Source organism: Ambystoma mexicanum, chromosome 6q (assembly GCF_040938575.1).
Source record: "Ambystoma mexicanum isolate Mex_15411 chromosome 6q, UKY_AmexF1_1, whole genome shotgun sequence".
Lineage (NCBI taxonomy): Eukaryota > Metazoa > Chordata > Amphibia > Caudata > Ambystomatidae > Ambystoma > Ambystoma mexicanum.
The window spans coordinates 1,404,582,477-1,404,604,886 of NC_090937.1; the positions used below are offsets into that span (position 1 = coordinate 1,404,582,477).

At 48.4% G+C, this 22,410-nt stretch overlaps 1 protein-coding gene across 5 annotated transcripts in view; it reads right to left on the reverse strand.

The window, feature by feature from the left end:
* Positions 1-22,410, reverse strand: part of GRK4 (G protein-coupled receptor kinase 4) — a 1,171,195-nt gene that overhangs the window by 569,580 nt on the left and 579,205 nt on the right. For all 5 annotated transcript variants that reach the window (XM_069632057.1, XM_069632058.1, XM_069632056.1 and 2 more), the window contains one exon: positions 2,647-2,739. In XM_069632057.1, coding sequence (XP_069488158.1) covers positions 2,647-2,739 — 93 coding nt within the window. The remainder of the gene's footprint in view (positions 1-2,646; positions 2,740-22,410) is intronic.

A 22,410-nucleotide genomic window follows, 5' to 3' on the forward strand; every position in this document is an offset into this window, starting at 1 on the left:
GCCGGGTACATGATGGCAGGCTTGATTATATCTGAATTATTCCAGTATATCTTAATAGTCAGGTCGTAAGTAGGAGGCAAAAAGTCAGCATCGTAAATGGCACCACTAGTGCATAGAGTACATACATGAAGCAGTTTAAAAATGTTACCCCAACCAAGAACGTGCATCGAATCACTCCAATATGCAGCAAATTCGTCATGCACCACTATGGAAATAAAGCTCCATATAATAATAAATAAGGCCCACCACTGCACCTAGGGAATAAGGTCTGAAAAGTGCATCCCAACCTTCCAGGATGCTGTATGGTGCCAAACTACGTAATCAGACTTGGTTTGAAGGCTATAAAAAGCATGCCATGGCCACACAGGTAGATTTGAGAAACTATTGTTACAATTTAGGTTGGACACCATTCTTCACCTCAGAAATTCTGCCAGACAGAGGCAATGCTACCCATTTTTACAACTGTAACCCAATGTACTAAAGTAGGAAAGTTAATTAAATTCAAGTCTTTTTTTCTCGTCTGTACACATACAGATCCAGAAGTGTCTTACATATTAAGAAGCTCATATATACTCACCTATGGCGGGGTGGGTGCTGGGGCAAATAATGGACTTAAAGGGAATGAGTCCTTTGGACTTGCTCTCCAATGCTCGCCTATGTCAGGGGGGCCGTTAGGGGCAATCCATGGCATTAAAATCCGATTTTTACAAACCAATCCATATTCCATGGAATTTGCAAGACTGATGCACTCCGTGTGATGGGATGAAGGTAAATCCGAGGACTGTTAATGTACAAATGGATTTAATCTGCATATAGGGATACAATGGCCCTGTGACAGTCCATCGCAAGGCCTCAACATGAATGCCTCACCCGGATTAAATATGCAAGTGACTCTATTGCAAGGGCACATACATAGTTAAGAGTTTGCGCCCCTGCTTATTTCCACACTGCCTTGATCATCCCACCAACAACAAAGTAAGCCTTGTATAAAGTAATCTTATGGAATCTAAGAAATACACAAGAAATGCCATTCTCTTCAGAACACATAGGCCCAAGAGAGGATTCAAATGCCTTCTCCCATCAATAAAGGCAGAGACTACGTAAGGATTTACTTGAGACATTACACAGAAGAGACGTTGGAGGTTAAGCTAAGTGGATCTGTGGGATGCAGACCAATCGAAAGGTAACTGGAGAAGCCTGTCTTCCACAGTTCTAGAAACAAATATTGATATTCACGCTGATTAGTGAAAAGGGGCATTCAGGCTCAGATAACAGACACAGCTTGCCTGGATGGTTTTAGAAATAGAGGGATTGGAGCCCTTCCGTGTAGTTCCGAACAGACGGCGGGACTCCATCATCTCCCCCCAAACGTTTACCAAAGAAGAAACTAAAAAGGGAACCAAATTCATTATAGAATTCTGATGTGAGGCTATCTTTTCTGGGATCATTTGAAGAGGGAAAGTCTTCTAGTACTTGTAGAAATTCTTTAAGCGAAGTACTCAATGAGAGCAGCACTTGCGGGCGAAGGCAGCAGCGGAAGGGGGATTTCTTCTAAATAGTAAGTGCACTCCGCTTCAAAGTGTCACTGTTGGTATGGAGTGAAGCGTAATATGTTGCAAATATAGAACTGAAGTCTGGAGCACCGGTATGCATATCTCCATTGCCATCTGACACCCCTGCAATGGAGGTAAAAGCTACCTATCTATAACCACTACTGCAAGAGTGTAAAGAGGAGGCATTCAGAACCACGTACAATATAAAAAAGAGGAATCCTCTCTGCTGGCCCCACTGTAATACATACGGGAAGAAAGTACATGGCAGAGAAAATACTGTATCCCTCTGCTGTATAGCCATAGAAAATTATAAATTCCTTTCCTCTATGTCATGACATTAAAGCAGGAGGACACAGAATTCAGAAAAGGTTGCTAATGGCTGCCATACATAACAAGTAACAATACCCTCAGGTTTATCCAATGTTCAAACAAAAACAGCTCCATTTGTGGTGCCGACAATGAATTATACAAATGCACTGCAAGCAACTAAAAGTCTGAGACAAAAATGCACCCTCTTTCAGCGCAGTGGCATGAAAGTGTTCTAGTGTTGCACGGATACAATGAATAGGAATAGGAAAAGCATCCCGAGAAGAAGCATGACTCAATTCCAACAAGCCTAGGGAAGCCCTAATCTCGACGAGATTGTGGCAAATAGATTTGGGAATCCCATGTCCTGCGCCATTGTGTTTAAGCGATTTGTCTGCCGTCAGAACGTGCATTGCTAGAGCTCTCTATGGCACCCTTAAAGAAGTTGCACATCACGATAAATACAACTGGGGAAAAATGGAAGCACTGTACTGCGAATGAGATAGTGACCAAAGCAGATTAGACTTTTAATAAAGTCAGAATAAGCTCTACTAAATTCAACACGTCAGAAATAGTCACTGTGATATAAAATCCAGTAATCAAAATGTACAGAAAGACATTTAGAAAAGATGGCATAATGTTGCAATGCAATACTGAAATTAGGGCCCCATGTTAATTGCTCGCGTATCCACAAATGTATGTTGACGCCATTTCATGGCTCCACCTAGCATACCTCCCACCCTTCCTTTTTTCATATGCATCATATTACTGTATAAAATAAACTCACCTCTCCAGCCATTTCCACTGCAGAAATCGAGAGAAATACATGCTCCCCTGGTAATCTGCAAAAGGGGCGCCGCTTAAATAATCATGAACAACCCTGTAGGAAGCAAATCATAAAGTCAGTTTTGATATTTGCTATAGATTGGCGTTTTAACTTTTTGTAAAAAGCAGCACATGATATTATTTCATGGATGATTGTGGGACGTACCAATAGGATGGAGCCAAATAATGTCATAATGAAATCGCAATGAAAGCAATTTCAAAAAAGAAAAATCACTGAACTTTACATTTTTTTTTTATATACTCCTTTTTTATAAGATTACAGAAAAGACAAAAAATGATAAACAAATCATTTGGCAAGAAACAGCGAAGGCCATTTTTAGGACTCTGCAGAAGTATGTAAAGAGGATTCAATGCACTCGGATGCTGCACACAATGCACCCTCATTAAAGCTAGTTTATAGTCCTCAAATTGGCGGTCGACACACTTTTCAATCTTTCTTGCTGTGCCTCTACCTCCTCTGCCCATTGCCAGATTGGCTGGCTATCTATGAAACACATAGCTACGTATACACTTATCACCTTCAAACTATCTATGGACTTGTCCCACCCTACCTATCTCCTCATTTCACTGCCTACTCTTCACCTCGCTTGCAACGATCATCCTCTGTTCACCTCCTTGCCACTACTCAAGCCCCCTACGCTCCGTCTCATTTTTGCTCTTTCCCTATCTTCGCTCCCCTACTCTGGAATGCTCTTCCTCTCCCTCGCCGTACTACTCCAACTCTACCACTATTTAAATCCAACCTCAAAGCCCACCTGTTTCCTAGCACTCAATGTTACTTCATCACCCTGCTTCCCTCTCTCCCTACCCTCATGGACACCCTGCCGCGCTTTTCCATGAGCTCTCCATCCTTAATTTAGCACTTCCTCCACCTTCCCGTTCCTATGTTACTCTGTCCTGTCCTCGTCCCTGGTTTATGTTTCCACCTTCCCCTGCAACATCTGGTCTTCAAGTCACATTATCTCACCCCACTGTAAAGGACCCATGTCCTTCCCTTTGTTATTAATGTTACATTTTGTACACGTTGTTGTTCCAAAAATGCATTGCTTTCCTGTGATTTCTATAAATAAATAAAATTGTCCATTTTGTAGAAGCTAGTGCAACTGCATAAATTGGGGAGACAATTGTCCAGTGATTTTAAAGGAATGGTCCCCACCAGCATTTTTCTCCAGCAATGATCAGTACGCCACACCTGCTCCGCATCTCATGGCGATGAAGTTCCAGTAGGTTGTCTATGCCACATCACTTACAATTCGATGCACTTATGACTGCGAACAAGCAGTGTACGTTAAGGCCATCTTGTGTCAACGTAAAGTCTGACATGGGGAAGTTAAGGTTGAACGCTCTGGTAGTACAAACCAAAGCAAACAACCCTGCTGGTAATGCCTGCAGTCACCTGAGCAAAACGGTCTGAACGTAGTTGCACAACAACGTGTTGCCATGGAACTGCAGAAGAAGCATCAACACAGCCTTCCTCCATTTTTGCTTTATTATCCCTGTGTGTGTTTCCTTGTTTGCTCGCTAAAGTAAACACTATGCCGTCACCTTCTAAATCATGGAGAACATCAACATGCTCACTCATCCGCGGCATCAGTCAGAGTTAAGTGTTTAACATTATTTGTTCCCGATGGCGCAGGTATATTTTTGAGAAATGCATGTGCGCATCCTTGCATATCTGTTCCAACCATTTTCAACGAAGAAAGGATATTCTGCTGTAGTGATCACATTTAGCTCAACATTTTCTGTAAAAAGAATTGCATTTTATTTTTTACATTTTTATTTTATTAGTTTCAAATATTGTACAAACAATACAAAGCAACATGAGTCGGAAGTTCCCACATTCTGCAACTGCTAACACGTGAAAAACCTTTGTTCATACTGGTAACAACCCTGAGAGTCTGCTTCACATTGGTTGGGGGCTCACTGGTTAAAGCAACGGGAGCAATGCCCTTCCAAGCCAACACCTGGGGTAGGGCCATTGAGGGGATAGAAGACAACCCTCAGTCCACTAAAGACCCACAGAACATCACATTCAGCTTCAGAGAAGTAACCCCATAAAGGGAACAGAATCAGGCTGGCAGCACTAACAAACCGTTGGAAACATTTGGGGTACTCAACAGCGATCACATTATACAAAGAAATGGAAAAGAAAAAGGGGAGGAAATTTTCCTCTGCCACCGGGTCCGTATCAAGCGTTGCTGCCAGGGGGCTTCTCTGCAGGGATTGAATTCAACAGCCTGTCTGCACTTTCTATGTCCCAAAAAAAGATATTCCTTGCAGTTCCAGGAGACGCTGAGCTTTGTGGGCTGGAACAGTCCTGCTTGAACACCACGCTCCAAAAAGGTCTTCTTCATTCCATTCAGAGATTCATTCAACATCCTGTCCCTGTCGCAGGAGTCACTAAGCCGGACCAGAAGTATAGGGCCCCCAGTCGACTTCAGCCTCGATGCAGACATTGATGGTTTAAGCCTTTAGCATTTGTTCACGCATACTGGGTCGTCTTCAAGCATCACGGACGAGCAACTCTTGTAGACAAGTGGCAACAAAATCTATCGGGCCAGACCCATCCACTCACGCTGGGAGGCCGATGAGCGTTAGCTGAGAGGGCCGTGCTGCATTTTCCATGTTTTCTATTCTGGTTTCCATTGCCCTGTTACCCCGTACCACCACTGGACCACTTGGGTGTCACCTACACGAATTATGCAGATGACACCCAGGCCCTCATACCGATCTCGGGTAACCATGACACTGACTCTAAACTACTAAATAGAATCTAACTCATCATTCAGGCATGGATGGCAACTCATGGCCTCTGCCTCAATGATGATATGATATGGCATTCATAACGCGCCTATACAGAAGTGTTTCAATGTGCGACGCAGCAAGGTGGGGGGGGGAAACAGAGGGAAGACACACAGCGATCATACTAGGCCAAGTGTCAGTCAGATTGCGAAAGTGCAGGGGAAGGGGAAAAGTGCGGAATGGGAGGGGGTGGAGACAGTGCAGTACATGGGATAAGAGAATAAATAAACAATAAGAAGTAGGGCCAGCTGGTGGCAAGTGCAAGGTTAAGTGCAGACATCAGGTATCAAGTGCTGGTGGGGGACTGTAGGGGTACAGAAAACAGTCCCCAAGTGCAGGGGGTTGCCAGGGAGGCAGTGCAGGTGTGTAACTGGCAGGGGAGTGGATCTGGGCCCGAGATCAGAGGGTGGCCAAGTAACCAATCCCATTTCAGCCAGGATTTCGACAGGGGAGAGGAGGAGGAGGGGAGAAAGCAGAATCAAAGAGCAAGGTTTTGAGGTGCTTCCGGAACCGGAGATGGTTCTACCCTAGGTTTCAAGGAGGCTGTTCCAGAGGGAGGCCCCAACCAAAGAAAAAGATCTACCACCAACTCGTTGCTCGTAGAAGCGACTGACCCGGAGGGAGTTGGAGGCGGATGAGCGAAGAGCTTGAGAAGGAAGATATTTAGGAAGAGAGTTGAAGGTATTGAGGCTCCAGAAGGCCGTGTGGACAATGCAGAGGGTTTTGAACCGAATCCTCGCACCCACTGGGAACCAGTGCAGAGATTTCAGTCCTGGAGAGATACGATCCCTGGGCTTGAGGCCAAGGACAAATCTTACAGTCCTGTTCTGGATGAGCTGCAGAGGGCGGAGAGTAGAGGCAGGCAGATTTAGAAAGAGGCTGTTACAATAGTCCAGCCTAGAGAGAACCAGAGCTCTGGAGACAGTGAGCTTCTGAGGGAAGGAGAGGAAAGGAAGAATACCTCTCAGGAGGTGCAGCTGGTAGTGTGACTTCTTAGAGACAGAGATGTGAGGAGAGAAGGAGAGTGTGGAGTCGAAGATAACCGCAAGGTTTTTAGCCTCGCAGGTTGGAGCAGGAAGAGGGCCAAGAGAGGCCAGCCAGAGACTGAAAGGAGGGATCAGGTGTGCCGATGAGGAGCTCAGTCTTACTGGCATTAAGGCAGAGATCATTGGCGGCACACCACTCCTGGATAGCAGACAGACAGTCAAAGATGAGAGATGGAGAAGAGTTGGCCGAAGGTAGCCTGAAAATTAGCTGAGTGTCATCCGCATAGCACTGAAAGTTGAGGCCAGCCAGGGAGAGAGGTTAGCCCCCAGGGGACACCACAGGTAGAGATAGAGAGAGAGGAGAAGAAGGACCCAAATTGGACCTGGGAGGGTCGGTTTTTAGAGGAAAGAAGTTAGCCACGCCACGGCGTGACCGGTGATACCCAGGTTATCATGGAAACGGTTGAACAGGATGGCATGGTTGACAGTGTCAAAGCAGACGAAAGATCAAGTAAGATGAGGACACAGGGGGTGTTGGAGTCAAGGTTGGAGAGCAGGTCTTCACAGATGTTCAAGAGAGCAGTTTCTGCGCCTCTGGCAGCTCTGAAGCCAGACTGATGGTCATGAAGACAACCAACAGATTCAGTGTGGAGATTAAGCTGGGAGAATGCCAGCTTTTGAAGGAGTTTGTCCAGGAAGGGAGGGATGGATATTGGGCGATAGTTAGCCGGGCAGGACGGATGAGAAGACAGAACTTTTATTAACCGGGTCACAAGCCAAACTAAACAAACTTGACACCACCTTCAATTCCTCCTGCATTGACGGCATCAACATCACTGTCTCCAAAGTCGTCAAGACCATAGGCGTCTATATTGACTCCTCCATAACATTGACAAAACAAGTGAACGCAGTAGCCTCTGCCACAGCTTACACTTGTAAGTTAATAAACGCCTGTAGACCTTTTCTCTCCCCCACAAGTTGCTCCACCCTAGCTAGAGCGTTGATCCTTTCCAAACTGGATTATTGCAACACACTTTACCGGGGAATTAGCAAAAGAAATCTAAACAAACTTCAGGTCCTCAAAAACAATGCCATCGGGGCGTGGCTTGGGGCACCGGCAATGTGGACGCCTCATTAGGAGCTCCGTGGGACGCCCGGGTTCTCGCAATTATATCCAAGCATAACGCCTTTGAATCCGGCATCCAGACATATCAGCAGGCAGCGGGACCCCTCTTGGGGTGACCGCTCCTTCACCGAAGGAAATCGGAATACAGAAGCTCTGATCGGAGCGCTCTAAAGTGGCGCCGGGGTGGATGCCTTGATCTCAAGATGGCGGCGCCCTGACATCGCCGGGCTGGAGGAGGAGGAGGAGCTGGGCATATCAACGCTGCAGCTGAGCTCATGCCTGTCAATTGGGAGATCCGCAGCTGGGGGGCCCTCACTCATACCCCCCCCATCGGGGCACTTCAGGCAGGATATCTCCATAACCTCCCAAAGCACTGTTGCATGGGGGAGCGCCGGTGGGCCGGCAGAGACTGGAGCAGTGAAGCACTCCCTTGCTGCATCTTGTGGGGCACGGTTCTCGCAGTACGTCCTCCCCCCAACCCGCTGGAGCGCAGGGGGGGAGATTGGGTACCTGGGACAGCCTATAGCTGCTGGGCCCATCCAGCAAACATGCCCGCATCGCACGGACGTGACGGCCCCGCCATGAGCACCCCACTGGGAGGCACTGCACACCCGTGGCAGCCAGGCCCCTCTGGGCAACAGGACGGAGCTGCGAAGGCCCTGGGGCCCTGGACTCCCTGGCTCTCCCCCTGTCCCCAGACTGCGGCGGCACATCACGAAATCTGCCCGCCAAAATGGCAGCCCCAGCGGACCTGGACTGAAGCCCTCAACTCAGCCGACCAGCCCAACACGGTCCCCAGGACCCAAGATCTCTGGACAGCCGGGCGAGGTACATTGAGAGGCCGTAACACCTGCCCCGGCTCTGCACCCCAGCCTCCAACACCAAGGAGTGGACCGGGGCCTGCCGGGACGGCGGACGCTCCCTCCACCATATGGCTGTGGGCGGCGGAACTAACCACAGCAGCTCCCTTCACCCAGGACCATCCCTCTGGTGGCGGGGCACTCCCTGCCCCGCCCCCCCTCCGGGTGGTGCCACGCTTCTTCACGCTGCACACACCTGAGCCCCGGGACACCGAGGAGCTGTGGAGGACTTTCTGACCTGCCCTCCCTCTGAGTCAAAATCACCAACACCCGGACTAGACCCAGGGTGGGCCCAGCCGCAGCTCCCCTCCTGCGAACAGGGCCGAGTCATCCACATCGTTGAGCCAGCAAAGCCCCCGCCTTGAGGTCCCGCCATGCCGTCCTGGGGCCTCCCGGGAGCTGCAGAGGGCCCACGGACAGCACGCTGCCCACAGACAGCACGCTACTCCACCCAGCACAGGCCCAGCATCGGATCAAACCTGCAACAAGCCAACAGATCCTGACAACAGCCTAGGTGAGATCCAGAATACCTCCTCCTCCCTGGCCCGCCCAGGACAACGGCACCCTGGGGCCGCCTCACCTTGATCCCCAACACCCCTGCTGGCGGCCCTAAGGGCCCCCCCTTCCTCTGCACAACATCAAGGGGCACATGGACACAGCATCAGCCCACGCTTGCCATACGGGGATGCCAGGTAGCGGGGCCCCCACCCATACACCTGACGCGAGTGGTCCTGTGGTGACACTGACCATACAGAAGGACCCGCCAGGACAACCCCACCACACCAAACCAGCGAGTACCACAGGCTCCCGCCAGGCTAAACAAAACGGACAAAACAGCTGAAAACACAGCAAACACCGGCATGAGAAGGCCTACCTCCTAACACCAGCCTACGGACAGCATGTACCTGGGTAACCGGCTCCCCAGACACCAAGATGTCTAGGCAGAAGGGTCCGAAGTCAGCGGACAGAGCTAATTTCCTCCACCTAAAGGAAACACCTAAGCAGTCAGACCCCAGCCTTCCTTGCCCGCAAGGCCCCAAGGACAGTGGGCTACGAAAGATGATATCCAGGGCCTCCTAGCCGACATTAAAACGGAGTTCCGCAACTGTATGGCCGAGGTCACAACTAAGATGGAGGGCTTGGAAGGCCACGTGGAGGAGGTGGAGCATAGGGTCAGGGATACGAAGGACCAAGTCCTGGAGCACTCCACGCAGATCACAGAGCTGCGTCAGAAAATCCAGATGCTAGAGGACAGCGCTAAATGTATGCATCGCAAGCAGGAGGACTTGGAATACAGGTCCCGCAGAAATAACATTCGCATCAAAGGGGTTCCAGCCTCGATCCCGGACCAGGCCCTCCCGGTTCCTCCAGGAGACCCACCTCCTAGCAGAGGACTTCACTAGACTGCATTCCCGAGCATACTCAACGCAATACCTGGCCTCGAGCCCAAGTAAGAAAGGCGGCCCAGCGATTCTACTAGCAAAAGGCATCCCCTTTAGAGAGAAGGGGACCCTGCGCAGCCCAGATGGCAGATTTGTGGCGGTTAAAGGGGAGCTCTACAGGAAGCTCCACACGCTGATGCGGTCTATGCACCAAACGACAGCCAAGCGGCCTTCTACGCTACCTTGGAATCCGCTCTTCTCTCCCTCGAGGGCCAGGTGGTCCTGGGAAGGGACTTCAATGGGGTACCCAACCCCTCATTGGACAGGACGGGCCCCCCCCCCCATCATCTAGGGACTTCAGGCTGGCCTAGGGCCTCTGCCGCCTGTTTAAAGCACTGGACGTGGTAGGCACCTGGAGGTTCCTCCACCCAGACACCGTGGACTAATCTTTCTTTTCACATGTCCACCGCTCCTCATCCCGAATCGACCTCATCTTGGCCAGCCCTCAGCTCTTGCAGTTCACGTGGAGATCGCTGCAAGGGTTCTGTCAAATCAAGCCCCAATTCTCCTCACTGCAAGGATCTTTGACCCGGACCCCCCAGAACGGCATAGATGGTCCCTATACGAACAAATGCTGCACAATATGATGGTATGTGATGCTATAGCCAAGGCGATTTGCGATTACTTCAAGGAAATACCCCCCTGACCTCACCTCGACAGCGACAAGATGGGAAGCCATGAAGGCTGTAATCAGAGGGGAAATGAAAGCGCAGGTGGCCGCATATACGAGGAGGCGTACCATGAACAAGAGACCAATTAGAGAGGGACATGAGGGAAGCTGACACGGCCCTAAAACGGAAGTGGTCACCTAAAGCGGCCAAGGTGGTCAGACTGGCCCGCACAAAACTGGAAGCACACTATGCTGAGGACACAGCCCAGACCCTGCTCTGGACCAAACAGAGCTACTACGCAAATGGCAACAAAGCCAATAAATATTTGGTGAAAAAACTGGCCAAGACCCGCCGACGGATCCACTTCACCGCATTGAGAGACCTGAAGGGCAAAACCCTGTACGGGGAAGGAGCGAAACTGCGGGTGGCAACAGCCCATCTAACCAACACCCTGACCTCAGCCCCCCGCCCACAGTCCCTCCAGGAACGATATATAGCAGACGCCCGGGTCCCACACATCTCAGAAGCAGACAGAGCGTCCCTGGAAGCCCCGATCACACCCGAAGAGGTGGAGGAAGTACTCAAGAATTTGAAACCTAGGGCCCCAGGCCCAGAAGGCTTTCCACCAAAATTTTACAAACTCTTTCACCCCATGTTGCTGCACCCTATGACGGAGCTATTTAACTTCGTCCGGGAATCAGGCACTATCGCGCCCTCTATGCAAGAATCCACCAGCATTATGGTACTGAAACCCGGCAAGGATCCAAAGGAGTGCGCGTCATATAGACCAATATCCCTGCTCAATGTGGATGCCAATGCACACTCAAAGGTACTGGCGAACAGGCTGGCACAAATCCTCCCAACTATCATAGACCAGGACCAGGCGGGGTTCATCAGAGGGAGAAGCACCATGGACAACATCCGGCAAGCGCTCAATCTCATCAAAGTGGTGACCCAAGAACATCAGGGTCTGGCGGTCTTGACCCTGGATGCCACCAAAGCATTCGACAGGGTGGACTGGAACTTCATGCGCCTCACCATGGAGGCATTCCGGTTTGGCCCAATATTTCAGAAAATGGTGCTAGCAAATTACAAAGCCCCGAGAACATCACTCCCCTGCACCAGAAGACCTCACCCCCGATCCGGCTCTCTTGTGGGACAAGACAAGGCTGTCCGCTCTCGCCGCTGATCTTTGCTATGGTCATGGAACCATTAACCCAAAGGACACGTGCCAACGAAAACATCACTGGGCTGGAAATAAACGACGAACAATTTAAGATCTCCCTTTACGCCGGCAACGTGTTGATTTCCATCACCAACTGCCAATCCTCCTTGCCCGCTACTTTGTCTGAGCTGGAGGCCTTCCAGGGAGTGGCAGGATTCCAGATGAACTACTCCAAATCGGAGGCACTGAGCGTCAATCTGGGGGCCCCTCTCGTAAACAACCTCCAGGCCCTCTGTCCACTAGCATGGAGCTCCTCCTCAACGGCCTACCTGGGCATACGCCTAACAGCCAACCCGAAACAGCTCTATACCGCTATACCGCTAACTTCCCACCACTTCTCAAGGAACTGGAGGAGGACTTGCAACGATGGGACAGCCAAAAGATCTCCCTACTAGGCCAGTTCAAAGCGTGCAAAATGAACCTCGTCCCTAGACTGCAGTACCTGTGCTCTGCTCTCCCGGTCTCCCCCTCAAAACAGGCCTTGGAACATCTACAGAGGAAGCTGGCGAAATTTGCGTGGAGGGGAGCGGAGCCAGGATCCCCATGAGGGTCATGACAGGAGCCGCAAGATGGGGTGGCTTTGGGCTCCCCAACCTGATGAACAATTTCCTGGCGGCCCAACTGGCGAGCGCTCGGGCCTGGGTGAACCCAGAGGCTCCCCCGAAATGGCCCTGCTGAATAATCCAGATGCCAGCCGCAACTACTTTCCCTGCTACACATCCAGGGCCCCCCCCCGGCACTCTGGATCGCAGATTCTGGCATCCACCAAAGCGACCCTAGAAGCATGGGCATGGGCCAGACGAAGAAAGAAGGTGCCCAGGGATCTGGGCCCGCTCGCCCCAGTCGTTTGGAACCCCGACTTCGGGCCAGGAATGTAGGCAGCTCGATTCAACCGACGGACCAAAGGAGGCCTGTAAACCCTCTCCCAACTCTACGAGGCGGACAACCCACTCAGCTTCGAGGAATGCAAAACCCGCTTTCAGCTGACAGAAGGAGAGAGGTTCACATACATCCAACTCCGCCTATTCAAGCCTCCATAGGGCTCAATGGGAATGGGGAGCATGCTAACAACGGGCCCGTTAATGACGGGCCCGTCGTTAGCATGCTGGACCGCTCGCGGGACCCACTAAGGACGTCTGGTAAAACCAGGCATCCTTAGCGGGTCCCGCGAACGGACCTCGTAATGAGGCGATAGGGGCTTAACGGGGCTGGCTCCTCTACCGGCCCTGTTAACCCCCAACCGCCTTCCTCGTAATGAGGCCCAATGTCTTGTATTACCTCCTGCTCATGCAAAATGCCTATGCTGTAAATATTATCATGTTGTTTCTTTTTGCAAGCTAACTAACTGTAACCTGTAACCTTTAACTATATATTTTACAAATGTAACACATGTAACTGAATAGTGCGCCCAGATACTCAAGGGTTTGGCGGGCTATACAAACAAATGCAATACAATAGAATAGAATATCACCTCTACTTCGCGACTGAGTTTCTGCACCAAGGGGAAAGTCTGGGAGCACTGCTCATCCAACTCACTGGTCCTTTGCTCTAGCATGGAGGATCTCGCCTCCAGCTGGGCCACCGTCTCCGCTAGCTTGACAAACGTCCCCTCCAGTCGGAGATGGACTGCTCAATACGGCCCAATGAAGCCATGACAGGATCCTGCATCGTCGGTTTCTCCTGGCTACGCTGTCCACCACAGGGCACAAAGAAGTCGGTATCCTCTGCGACAGTTTTCTTTTTGGATTTCCCTGATTGCATTCTGCTTGCTGTGTCCTAATTTGACCAGGAACTCAAGCTCGTCAAACCACCACACTCTGGCCTCAGGGCACCCAATAAAGTATTCAGCATCAGGCAGGTCCAAACTCGGCCTCTCGCAGCTCCTTCACGTTCTCGCTTATCCTCTCTGCCCGCACCGTAGGACTCTCCCTGTATCTCTTCATTCACCGATGTCAACTCGGCAGCCACCTCTAATATTGTTGATACCCTCCAAGATGTCATCACTCACGGTGCTTCTGCCGGCGTTCCCTCCGCTTGTGCCCCCCCTGGGCCTGGCCTCACATTCCTGTGGTCGCTGTACCTCCCACTGGGCCAGGCTGTGCACCTCAGTTAGGAGCAGCAGCAAGTGTGCTGAATGGCGGGGCACCTTTCCCCGCCAGGAGCCAGCGTAGCTCCCGCAGCACGCACCAAAGGTGCACTCACACAGCTCCACTGCTCCTTCAGTCTCTGGCTCTCGGAACAGGTCCCTGTGGGCTAAACCTCAGCATCGGAGCAACCAAACACTCAGCTTTTTCGGCCACAACTGCCCGGCAAGCACCCAAGCACCCCATGCCATTCAAGCCACAGACCAGTGTGGGTAAACGGTTCTCAGCCACCTCGGCCCCACTTCATTGTTCAGAGCTTCTCTCTATAGAGCCGGCATCATAGTCGGGCTACCGAGCGCCCGCCAATTATTATTTTTTAATCTCAGAATGACCTATGCTTATTAACTTGTACAGTGTGAAATCATTGCGTTATGCATTTTCTGTGCATATACATCTCGACTTGTTAGTTTGTTGGATTACCATTGGTCCATCATTTATAATAACTTTCACAACTACATGTTTTAATTATAATTTTTAAGAGAACACATCTTTTATCTAAGCTTAAAACAGGTCTCTTCTATCATCCGTCAACACTATTACATTTGGTGTCTACCAAGCCCAATTTAAATTTACAATGGCTGGTCTTCACACATTCATGTTCGAACCAAAGTACACAGATGAAGAAATTAAAGCAAAACAAAGTGAAGAACAACAAAGTCAAGACTGACACTGAAGACACATTTCTTGGACCTGAACCGAGAATAATGGACGTCTTCACTTGTAGCCATTGCCATCACTGAACTGATGCTTCCATTAACTGAAAACACCTGTTGTCGGGCACGTTTCACCAGTATGGCCTATCTATCCACAGAAGATCTTCCACAACAGTACATTACATTGCAAAGAGAATTTTGGGCAGTGTGCCGTACCCGTTCAGTTTTTCTGATGCTATTGGTATTATACATGGACTTCAGGGCACTGTTCAACTGTGGATGCGAGTATAGCATCAAACTATGTGACAGTGTCATGGATTTGTCTGTCAGGAGGGGGATAAGGACCCCTGCCAACCTAGGGTGGGTTGCCTAAGAGGGTTCATGTCAGAGCTGGTACTATTCATAGATGGGGTGTAAAGGTTGGGAGGGCCTCAGTCCCTGTACCTTCTCTGTGTGAATATAGGATCTGAAAAAAGTATCATGATCACCTACCCCATGAGTGCACATCAGCATTCTGGCCAATGCCTTTAACTTTGTCTCATAAAACTCCAAAACCAGCAGCCGTAACTAAGGGACAGTCGGCAAGCAACTGCAAGTACGAGAGACAGAGCAGGCCGCACCTGGCTTCTACATGATGCGCAGTTGCAGCTGGATCCACTCGCTCAGAGACATAACCCACAGCAGCACAATGCCAGTGCAAGTCAGGGAGCGATGTACCCAGATGGGTTCAAACAGACATTAAACTCACCTGCATAGGGGCTTCCATGCCACCCTCAGTAGGCTGGCATTCTTAGCCAACCAGGAAGTCCTCACATGAACTAGGACACTGAATATTGTGGACCACCATTGCTGGAGACAGAGGGACCCTTGTGGGGAAAAGGTAGGAGCGCAGGACCCCTTTTGAATGTTTTCTTCATTGTAATAACTCCCGGGGAAGAGGGCAGTTACTATTTGGTCCAGAGAACCAGCAGAGGGAGAGAGTCAATGAGTAGGAAGGAGGAGGATAAAAGAGAGAACTGGAAGAAAGAAGGTGTGGGTTGTTCGGTTGAGGTCAAGCGAGAAGAGCGAGGACAAGGCAGAGGGATACCGGAAAAGGGGAGCATGGAGGAGAATTTCTGAAAGAGTGTGCAAGGTGAGCTATTGGTTGTTAGGAGAGAGTAGTACTTCGGTTGGAGTGTGCCTGCAAGGTGAGTGACACTGTAGAGAGAGAAAAGAGGGAGTGAATGAGATGGTGACTGGAAAAGTAAAAGTAGGGTGACTGTGGGAGAAGGCATAGGTGGAGTGAGAAACAGTGTGTAGAGGGGAATTGTTGTAGTGTGGACAGAGCAGTAATAATATGGAGAGGAGAGTAGTGTTGTGGAGAGGGACGAGTAGTAGTAGTGTGGAGAGGGGATTGTAGTAGCGAGGAAAAAGGAGAGAGTAGGGAGTAAAATCGGAGGGTGGAGGTAGGTAGAGAGAGGAACATCAGAGGGATAGAAGAGGATGTTTGACAGAAAAGAGTTATGATATTGATATGATATTTTATTTGTATCGCGGTCATACACAAGTGTTTCACTGTTGTGGTGTGGAGAATTAGGGAGGAGAATAGGAGGAGGAAAGGGAGAGTGTCAGAGACATAAGGAGAGGAATATCAGGGTGCAGAAGAAAAAGACGAAGTGGGGCCTGACTGTCTGAAAGACACAAAGCCTCACATTATATCACATTGGGGATCCTAGAGCAGGGACCACCTAGATTGTTCCCAGAGGTAGGCTTGGATAGATAATACATTTGCCTTGGGGCCTCACCCTTAGTTAGGCAGGTTTTTAGATAGTGGTTACCGATCTTTAGTGACAATCCCGGGGTTTAGAAAAGGAGGGAACGCCCTTCTCTAGACGAGAGAGTAAAGGCCCTTAGTGAGCACCTTAACTACCTTAAAAATATAATTCCTTGAGCTGTCTTCAAGAGATGTGTTCTTATGGCCACCTGTGATATTAAAAATATTTGCTATCCATTACTGTACCAAATATTACTGTACTTCCACTAGCTTCACTGGATGTATTCCTGTCTCTGGGCTGGCACTAGCACTTGACACCTATTCAATGATCCATCCATCCATCCATCCTCACCTGAAATATGAAAGTATTTGTCGTTAGCAGGTATACTGTAAATGTATGTTGTGGGTATACCTGTGGATTTCACTGACAATCAAATTTACTCAGTATTTAATCAAACAGTGACACAAGCTTGCCAATGTCAAATCATGACGTTTGGAAGCTACTGTTTCAGTGGTGCAAAATGATTTTTGTGTGTGTAAAAAGTGTTCATGTAATGTGGATTCAAGTTAAAAATGATTCATCAACTTTGGTCAAAAGTGGTGGATAATCAGTGCACCTTATTAAAATGGCACTTTGTTAACAAAAAACACCAATTTAACTAAGTTGGCCTTGAACTTTCTTCATTTTCATGTTTTCCCAGATTCCTGCCAGCGCCTCCTCACACCTCCGAGTCTGCAGACAGGCATCGGAAGCTATGTCTGGGATGGATAACAAAAATGTCTCATAGCGAATACTTTGTAAATATTAGCTGTAAGCGTACAACTTCAATAAAGAGACACTGCACAACGTACATCCTTTCAACAGATGGTACTGTCTTCTGGCATGCAGAGCGTATAATTGGTGTGAATTTGTGGCAGACATGGAACAAAGTGTATCAAGTTATTACTGCATGCGATGTACATTGCATCCATGCAGTTCCGCAAGACATTATGTTGGATTTCATAGTAGAAAGAGTCCCAAAGACCATGTAATATACAAGATTTCTCTTCATACTTTTGTTTCTTTTTTTCAATAAAAATGTGAATACCAAATATTCCCTCATCATTGCACATATGACTATTGATTTATTTCCTTTATTCCTGTAGCTTGTTATTCCACAACTCTACCCAAGTCTCTTTAAAAGATGACTTCAAGGTGAAACAGGTGCCAAGCATGCAGTTGCAAATGAGCAGCTGATCAGGTGGAATATGTTCTGTTATGTTACAGTGCATTTGTGTAGCGCCTTATGTACCATTGGAATGATCTCAAAGCGCTGTGGGTTGAACGGCCTCCTGGACTGTGGTCCGTATCAGTTGAAAGAGTAATGTAGTGTATAGTGCATGGGTGCACATGGCATGTGTGCAGCCGGTGAGGATTGCGCCTTTTGGCAAAGTTCTAGGGCTAAGTGTAGTGCGGTGGATGTGAGAGGTCAGTGCTAAGTGCCCAGTACATCGGGTGTTCTCTGAGTCTGCATTCTGGCTGCCATGGGGCATGTGCAGAAGATTAAGTGTGCTGCTTGGCCAATTTCTTCGTAGGGTATAGCTGCCTTCTACCAGGATGTTGAGGTGTTATATGAGCGATGTATGTATGTATGTATGTATGTGTGCAGCTAGGCCGAATTGATCGATGGGTGAAGCTGCGTTCTATTGTTTGTGGTTGTAAAGTGGATGGTGAGCATAATGGTAGGAATGAATATGCGTTTACCAGTGGGTGGCATCGTTATATTTGATGGATACAGAGCTCAGGGCGCCGGGTAGTCTGCGCTGGGGGTTCGTGGTAATGGATTTCGCTCAGGGGCTGGCTTGGGGAGGCCTGTTTTCGGTTCCTTTAGAATTTTAGGCTGGGTTGGTGGGTGATTTGTGGGTTACATACGATTTCTTGAGAGTGATTGGCCAAGCATAGTTGCTTGTTTCATGCCGGTGCAGGGTTTATTAGTTAATGTTCCTGGGTAGAGGTCGTCTCCATTGATACTATAGTAACAGCAATACTTTGGAGGCTGTGTTTGGTGCGTGTAGCTTTAACTGCAAAAGGTAGGAAATGTATTAGTCTCTGGGCGGATTTCTGTGTCATGACTGCTCTGCTTTTCTGAGTGAGAGTTAATGTATTAGTTAGCAGTATTCCATGGCTCACATGTAATGTTTCCGGTTAGTGCTTGTTCTTGCTCTCTATGGACTTTGGTAATTGGGGGTTGGTTTAAGGCCTTTTAGCAGATCATTCATGGATTTGGAAAGAGCCATGTTTTTACTGCTTTACGGAAGGCCATGTAATCCTTAGTGTGACGAATATCGGGAGGTAGAAAATTCCATACGGTTGGTGCGAAGGTTGAGAAGGCTGTCCCTCCCATGCTAGCTGAATTTTAGGCCGGAATCATTGGTAGGAGGGCTATGCTTGACGTCAGGGTCCGTGATGGGCAGTAGCGTATAGTCTTCTCTTGGAGGTATGATGAGCCAGACTTGTGTACTGTTCATTGTGATGCATAGGATGTTGAAAGTGGCTCTTCGACTAAGACAGTGGAGGGTGAGGAGAGCAGGTGAGATGTGGTCTATTCGTCCCCAAGAAAGCAGGAGTTTAGCAGCTGTGTTTTGGAGTTTGTTCAGTTGGTATGACGGAGCACCTAGGTACATGGAATTCGCATAGTCTAGCCTGGGAATGACAATTGACATTATAGAGGTCAGTCTGTTGGGAAGGAGAGATAAGGGAAGGTGCGTCTCAGCAGCCTGAGGTGGTAGTGACAGGATTTGGATATGCTACTGATCTGGTGCGACAGGCTTAGGTCCGAGTCCAGAATGCATCCAAGGTGTTTGACTGTGCTGGTGGTTGAAGGGCAGGGTGAGGGCCGAGGGAGGGTGGCCATGAGAGTGATTCTAATACTTTTGGAAACTAGCAACTACACTGTTTCAGAAAATAAACACTGCACACCAAACATCTTAAATAATGGTCACACTCTAGAAATATATGGATCACCAATTTCAGTGCACTTCTACTACCACTCTGGTCAATTAAACATTACATGCACAGGTGATGATGATACGGTTGATTTTTAGATGAAAAACAATACCGACTCAGCCTTTCAGCCACACTGAAATTCAGTAACGATTGCTATTTGGTACGGACACATTTGACAAGCTGCTTTTGCACTTTTCAGCCATTCTTCACCAATACAGACCTGTCAAAGCTTTGAGAGTGGTCACAGATCATGCATGTACACAGCACCATGTCCGAGTGGTTCTTGTAACTGAGCCAAAGTTAAAACTGTCAAACACAACTAGAGCAGTGTCCCTAGCAATGAGGTCCTCAAGATATGTAGCTATCCCCCTCATCGCACCACCCACCAAGGATGGCACTGTTAAGGGCCATGGTGCGTTGAATGTGGGAGCGCGGGGAAGAGGGATTGCGCATGGCAGTATGAAAATACAGAATTGTCAGTCCCTTTAATGGAACTTATGAGCATTTCAGGAAGGCGAGCGGGAGGCTCCATAGTTGTACACACCAAAATATAATGTATTAAATATGGACCCTTTAAAAAGAATTACATGGAATTGTCATTGTAAGCAATTAATGTAAATATGCAAGGTTTTAAATATTCATATCATACTGGGAGCAACATCAAACACGCATTGAGGATGAACATGGATCACCACTTGAACATTTCGCATCTATTAAAAACATGATTAGCTGTACCAATAAAAACAAGGCACTTAAACATTGAAATTAAGGTGTACAATGTTACACATGCCAATTTTAACATTGGCTGCACAATACTTTGATGGCTGTGACTTTAAATGCGATAAGAAATATCGTATTAATCCAATAGCTGATTTGGTGAGTTCCCTCACTTTTATTGTGATGTATCAGGTGCCAGTGTTTCTAGCACTGTTTTGGACAAACAAGAAGATCATTTACAAGAAACAGATGCTTTTCACTATAATCTTCGTTACCGGATACTGCTTGTATTTGTACATTGAGAGATTACTAACCATCTTCGTTTCATTAAAGCTTTAAAAACTCCTGTTTTCCAAATGTCCGTGCTCACAACTGCCTGCCCTCCTCAGCGCCTAGATGCCTTTGGGCCTTAGTTCGCTCTTTACAAATTCATACGCATACATACATAAATTCTGTCTCCTCCTAAAAGTTGCAGAAGTACTTCAAGAGAGCATTCAACACAATAGCACTTGTTGATTGAAAATCATCAGGATGTCCCACCAAGGTATGGAACAAGTCTTACAAGACAAATCAACAGTCCTCTTTTCACCATCAATTTCCTTCTTAAAGGGACACAAGCTTCAATGATATGCAGCTTTCTGTCTGCCCACACCCAGAAACAGAGACATCTTTACATATGGTGTTTCCTACTGGTGTGATGAATCCGATGGAGACATCATCATTTTCATGGGGGAGACTTCCTCCCATGTGGCCAGGGGACGGCAGCCGCTACCTGATCCTGACCCCGGGAGCCGCTATATGAGGGAGGATCACATGTGGGGGGACAACCTCCAGGTTGCCATCTCCTTACATGAGATGTAAATTTGGGGAACTTTGGAGCAAGCATTGCCAGAAGACAAGCGACAAAACAGTATAGGTTGACAGACAGAACTTGGACAACGCCCCACATATGGGATGCCAATACGGGGGAAGGTGGATCAAGTAATACCTGAAGTCAATAAGGTATAAACAGTGAAGAAGCGCAACTGTCTTATACTTGGAAGAAAAGTGAACATTCTAGAACAACCCGGTGAAAGATATGCATCAGTCAGTAAGCCCCTTTTGGAAAGAGAGCCTGGCAGGAGAGTACACCAGGGGAGTGGTGGTATCAATGGATGAGACATGGTATCCCCTTTCCTCTTGCAAGATAAATCTCCCATTCGTAACACCCTAAGGGCCTGTTGTGATTTTTTCCCTGCTCCCTCAGGGAGAGTGCTGAATCTCTCATTCCAATCTACAGACCGAGTTTCAAACACTGACTTGCCCTCCAAAACTTTTAGAAACATTCCTCCAATGTTTTCAGGAAAGTTAGCTGACCAGAACTACTGTTCCCAGAAACACCTAAACACTGCGACAAAGAAGGAGTGGGGGAATGCAGAGCAGGAAAAGCCCCGAGCACAGGCAACGCTCTAGTTGCTGGGAGCACACACCTGTGCCTGAGACATTTAAAACAGGACTGCCAGAAACCAAAAGAGACCGGTGGTGGGAGCGGATTGCTCCTCTCAGTGCGACCGATGGGCTGAGGGAATGGTGGTGGGCTGGGAAGAGAAAAGCTGTGCGAAGAAGATTATGCACGGCGGGAATACCAGAAGCCAGAGCAGGGCTCATGGACGTTCACCGGTGGAGAGAAGCAGCAAGACACTTACTGGCGACCTGTGCGAACCAGATAAGCCCAGCTGGAACTGCGGGAAGCAGTACAACAAGGGGGAAAAAAATTACCGAACAACTCTTCAGCAGGCTGCAAAAAGCACAAGGAATACCACAAAGAGCCGGCGAATCCGCGCTGGGATGAAGGGAACACTGGGCCGTATTGGCGAGCACGCTGCATGTTAGTAATTGAACAAACCAGAATGGAGAAAGAGAAAATCGATTATTAAACCTGAATGTGCATCTGCTAAGGAAGGGAACCTGTGAAGTTTGCCCATATACATGAAATAGACATATACGAAAAAGTAACAAGTCAGTATATAATGGACCAAGTGAACTAGCCAAAAAGGCTAAGGTGGTGAACTGCCTAAGGGGAAGTGAGCAAAACACTAACAAGGCAATATACCATGGACTAAATTAATTAGCCAAAAGGTCTAATGTGGTAAATTATCAGAAGTGGAGTTGAAATGAAAGGCAAATACAAGTGTGTGACTACAATAATCCCTGGCAGGAGAGTATACCAGGCAAATACAAGTGTGTGAATATGAGAGAGCAGAGAGAACCCTCACAGGAGAGTACACCAAGTATCCTAACAACGGAAAGGCCAAAGACATTTGTGCACGATTTTGGTACTGATCACGAGGAATTGTTACTTTGAAGAAACATTGAAGAAGTATCCAGGGAAAGGGAGACACCCTCCGGATTAAGCAGCAA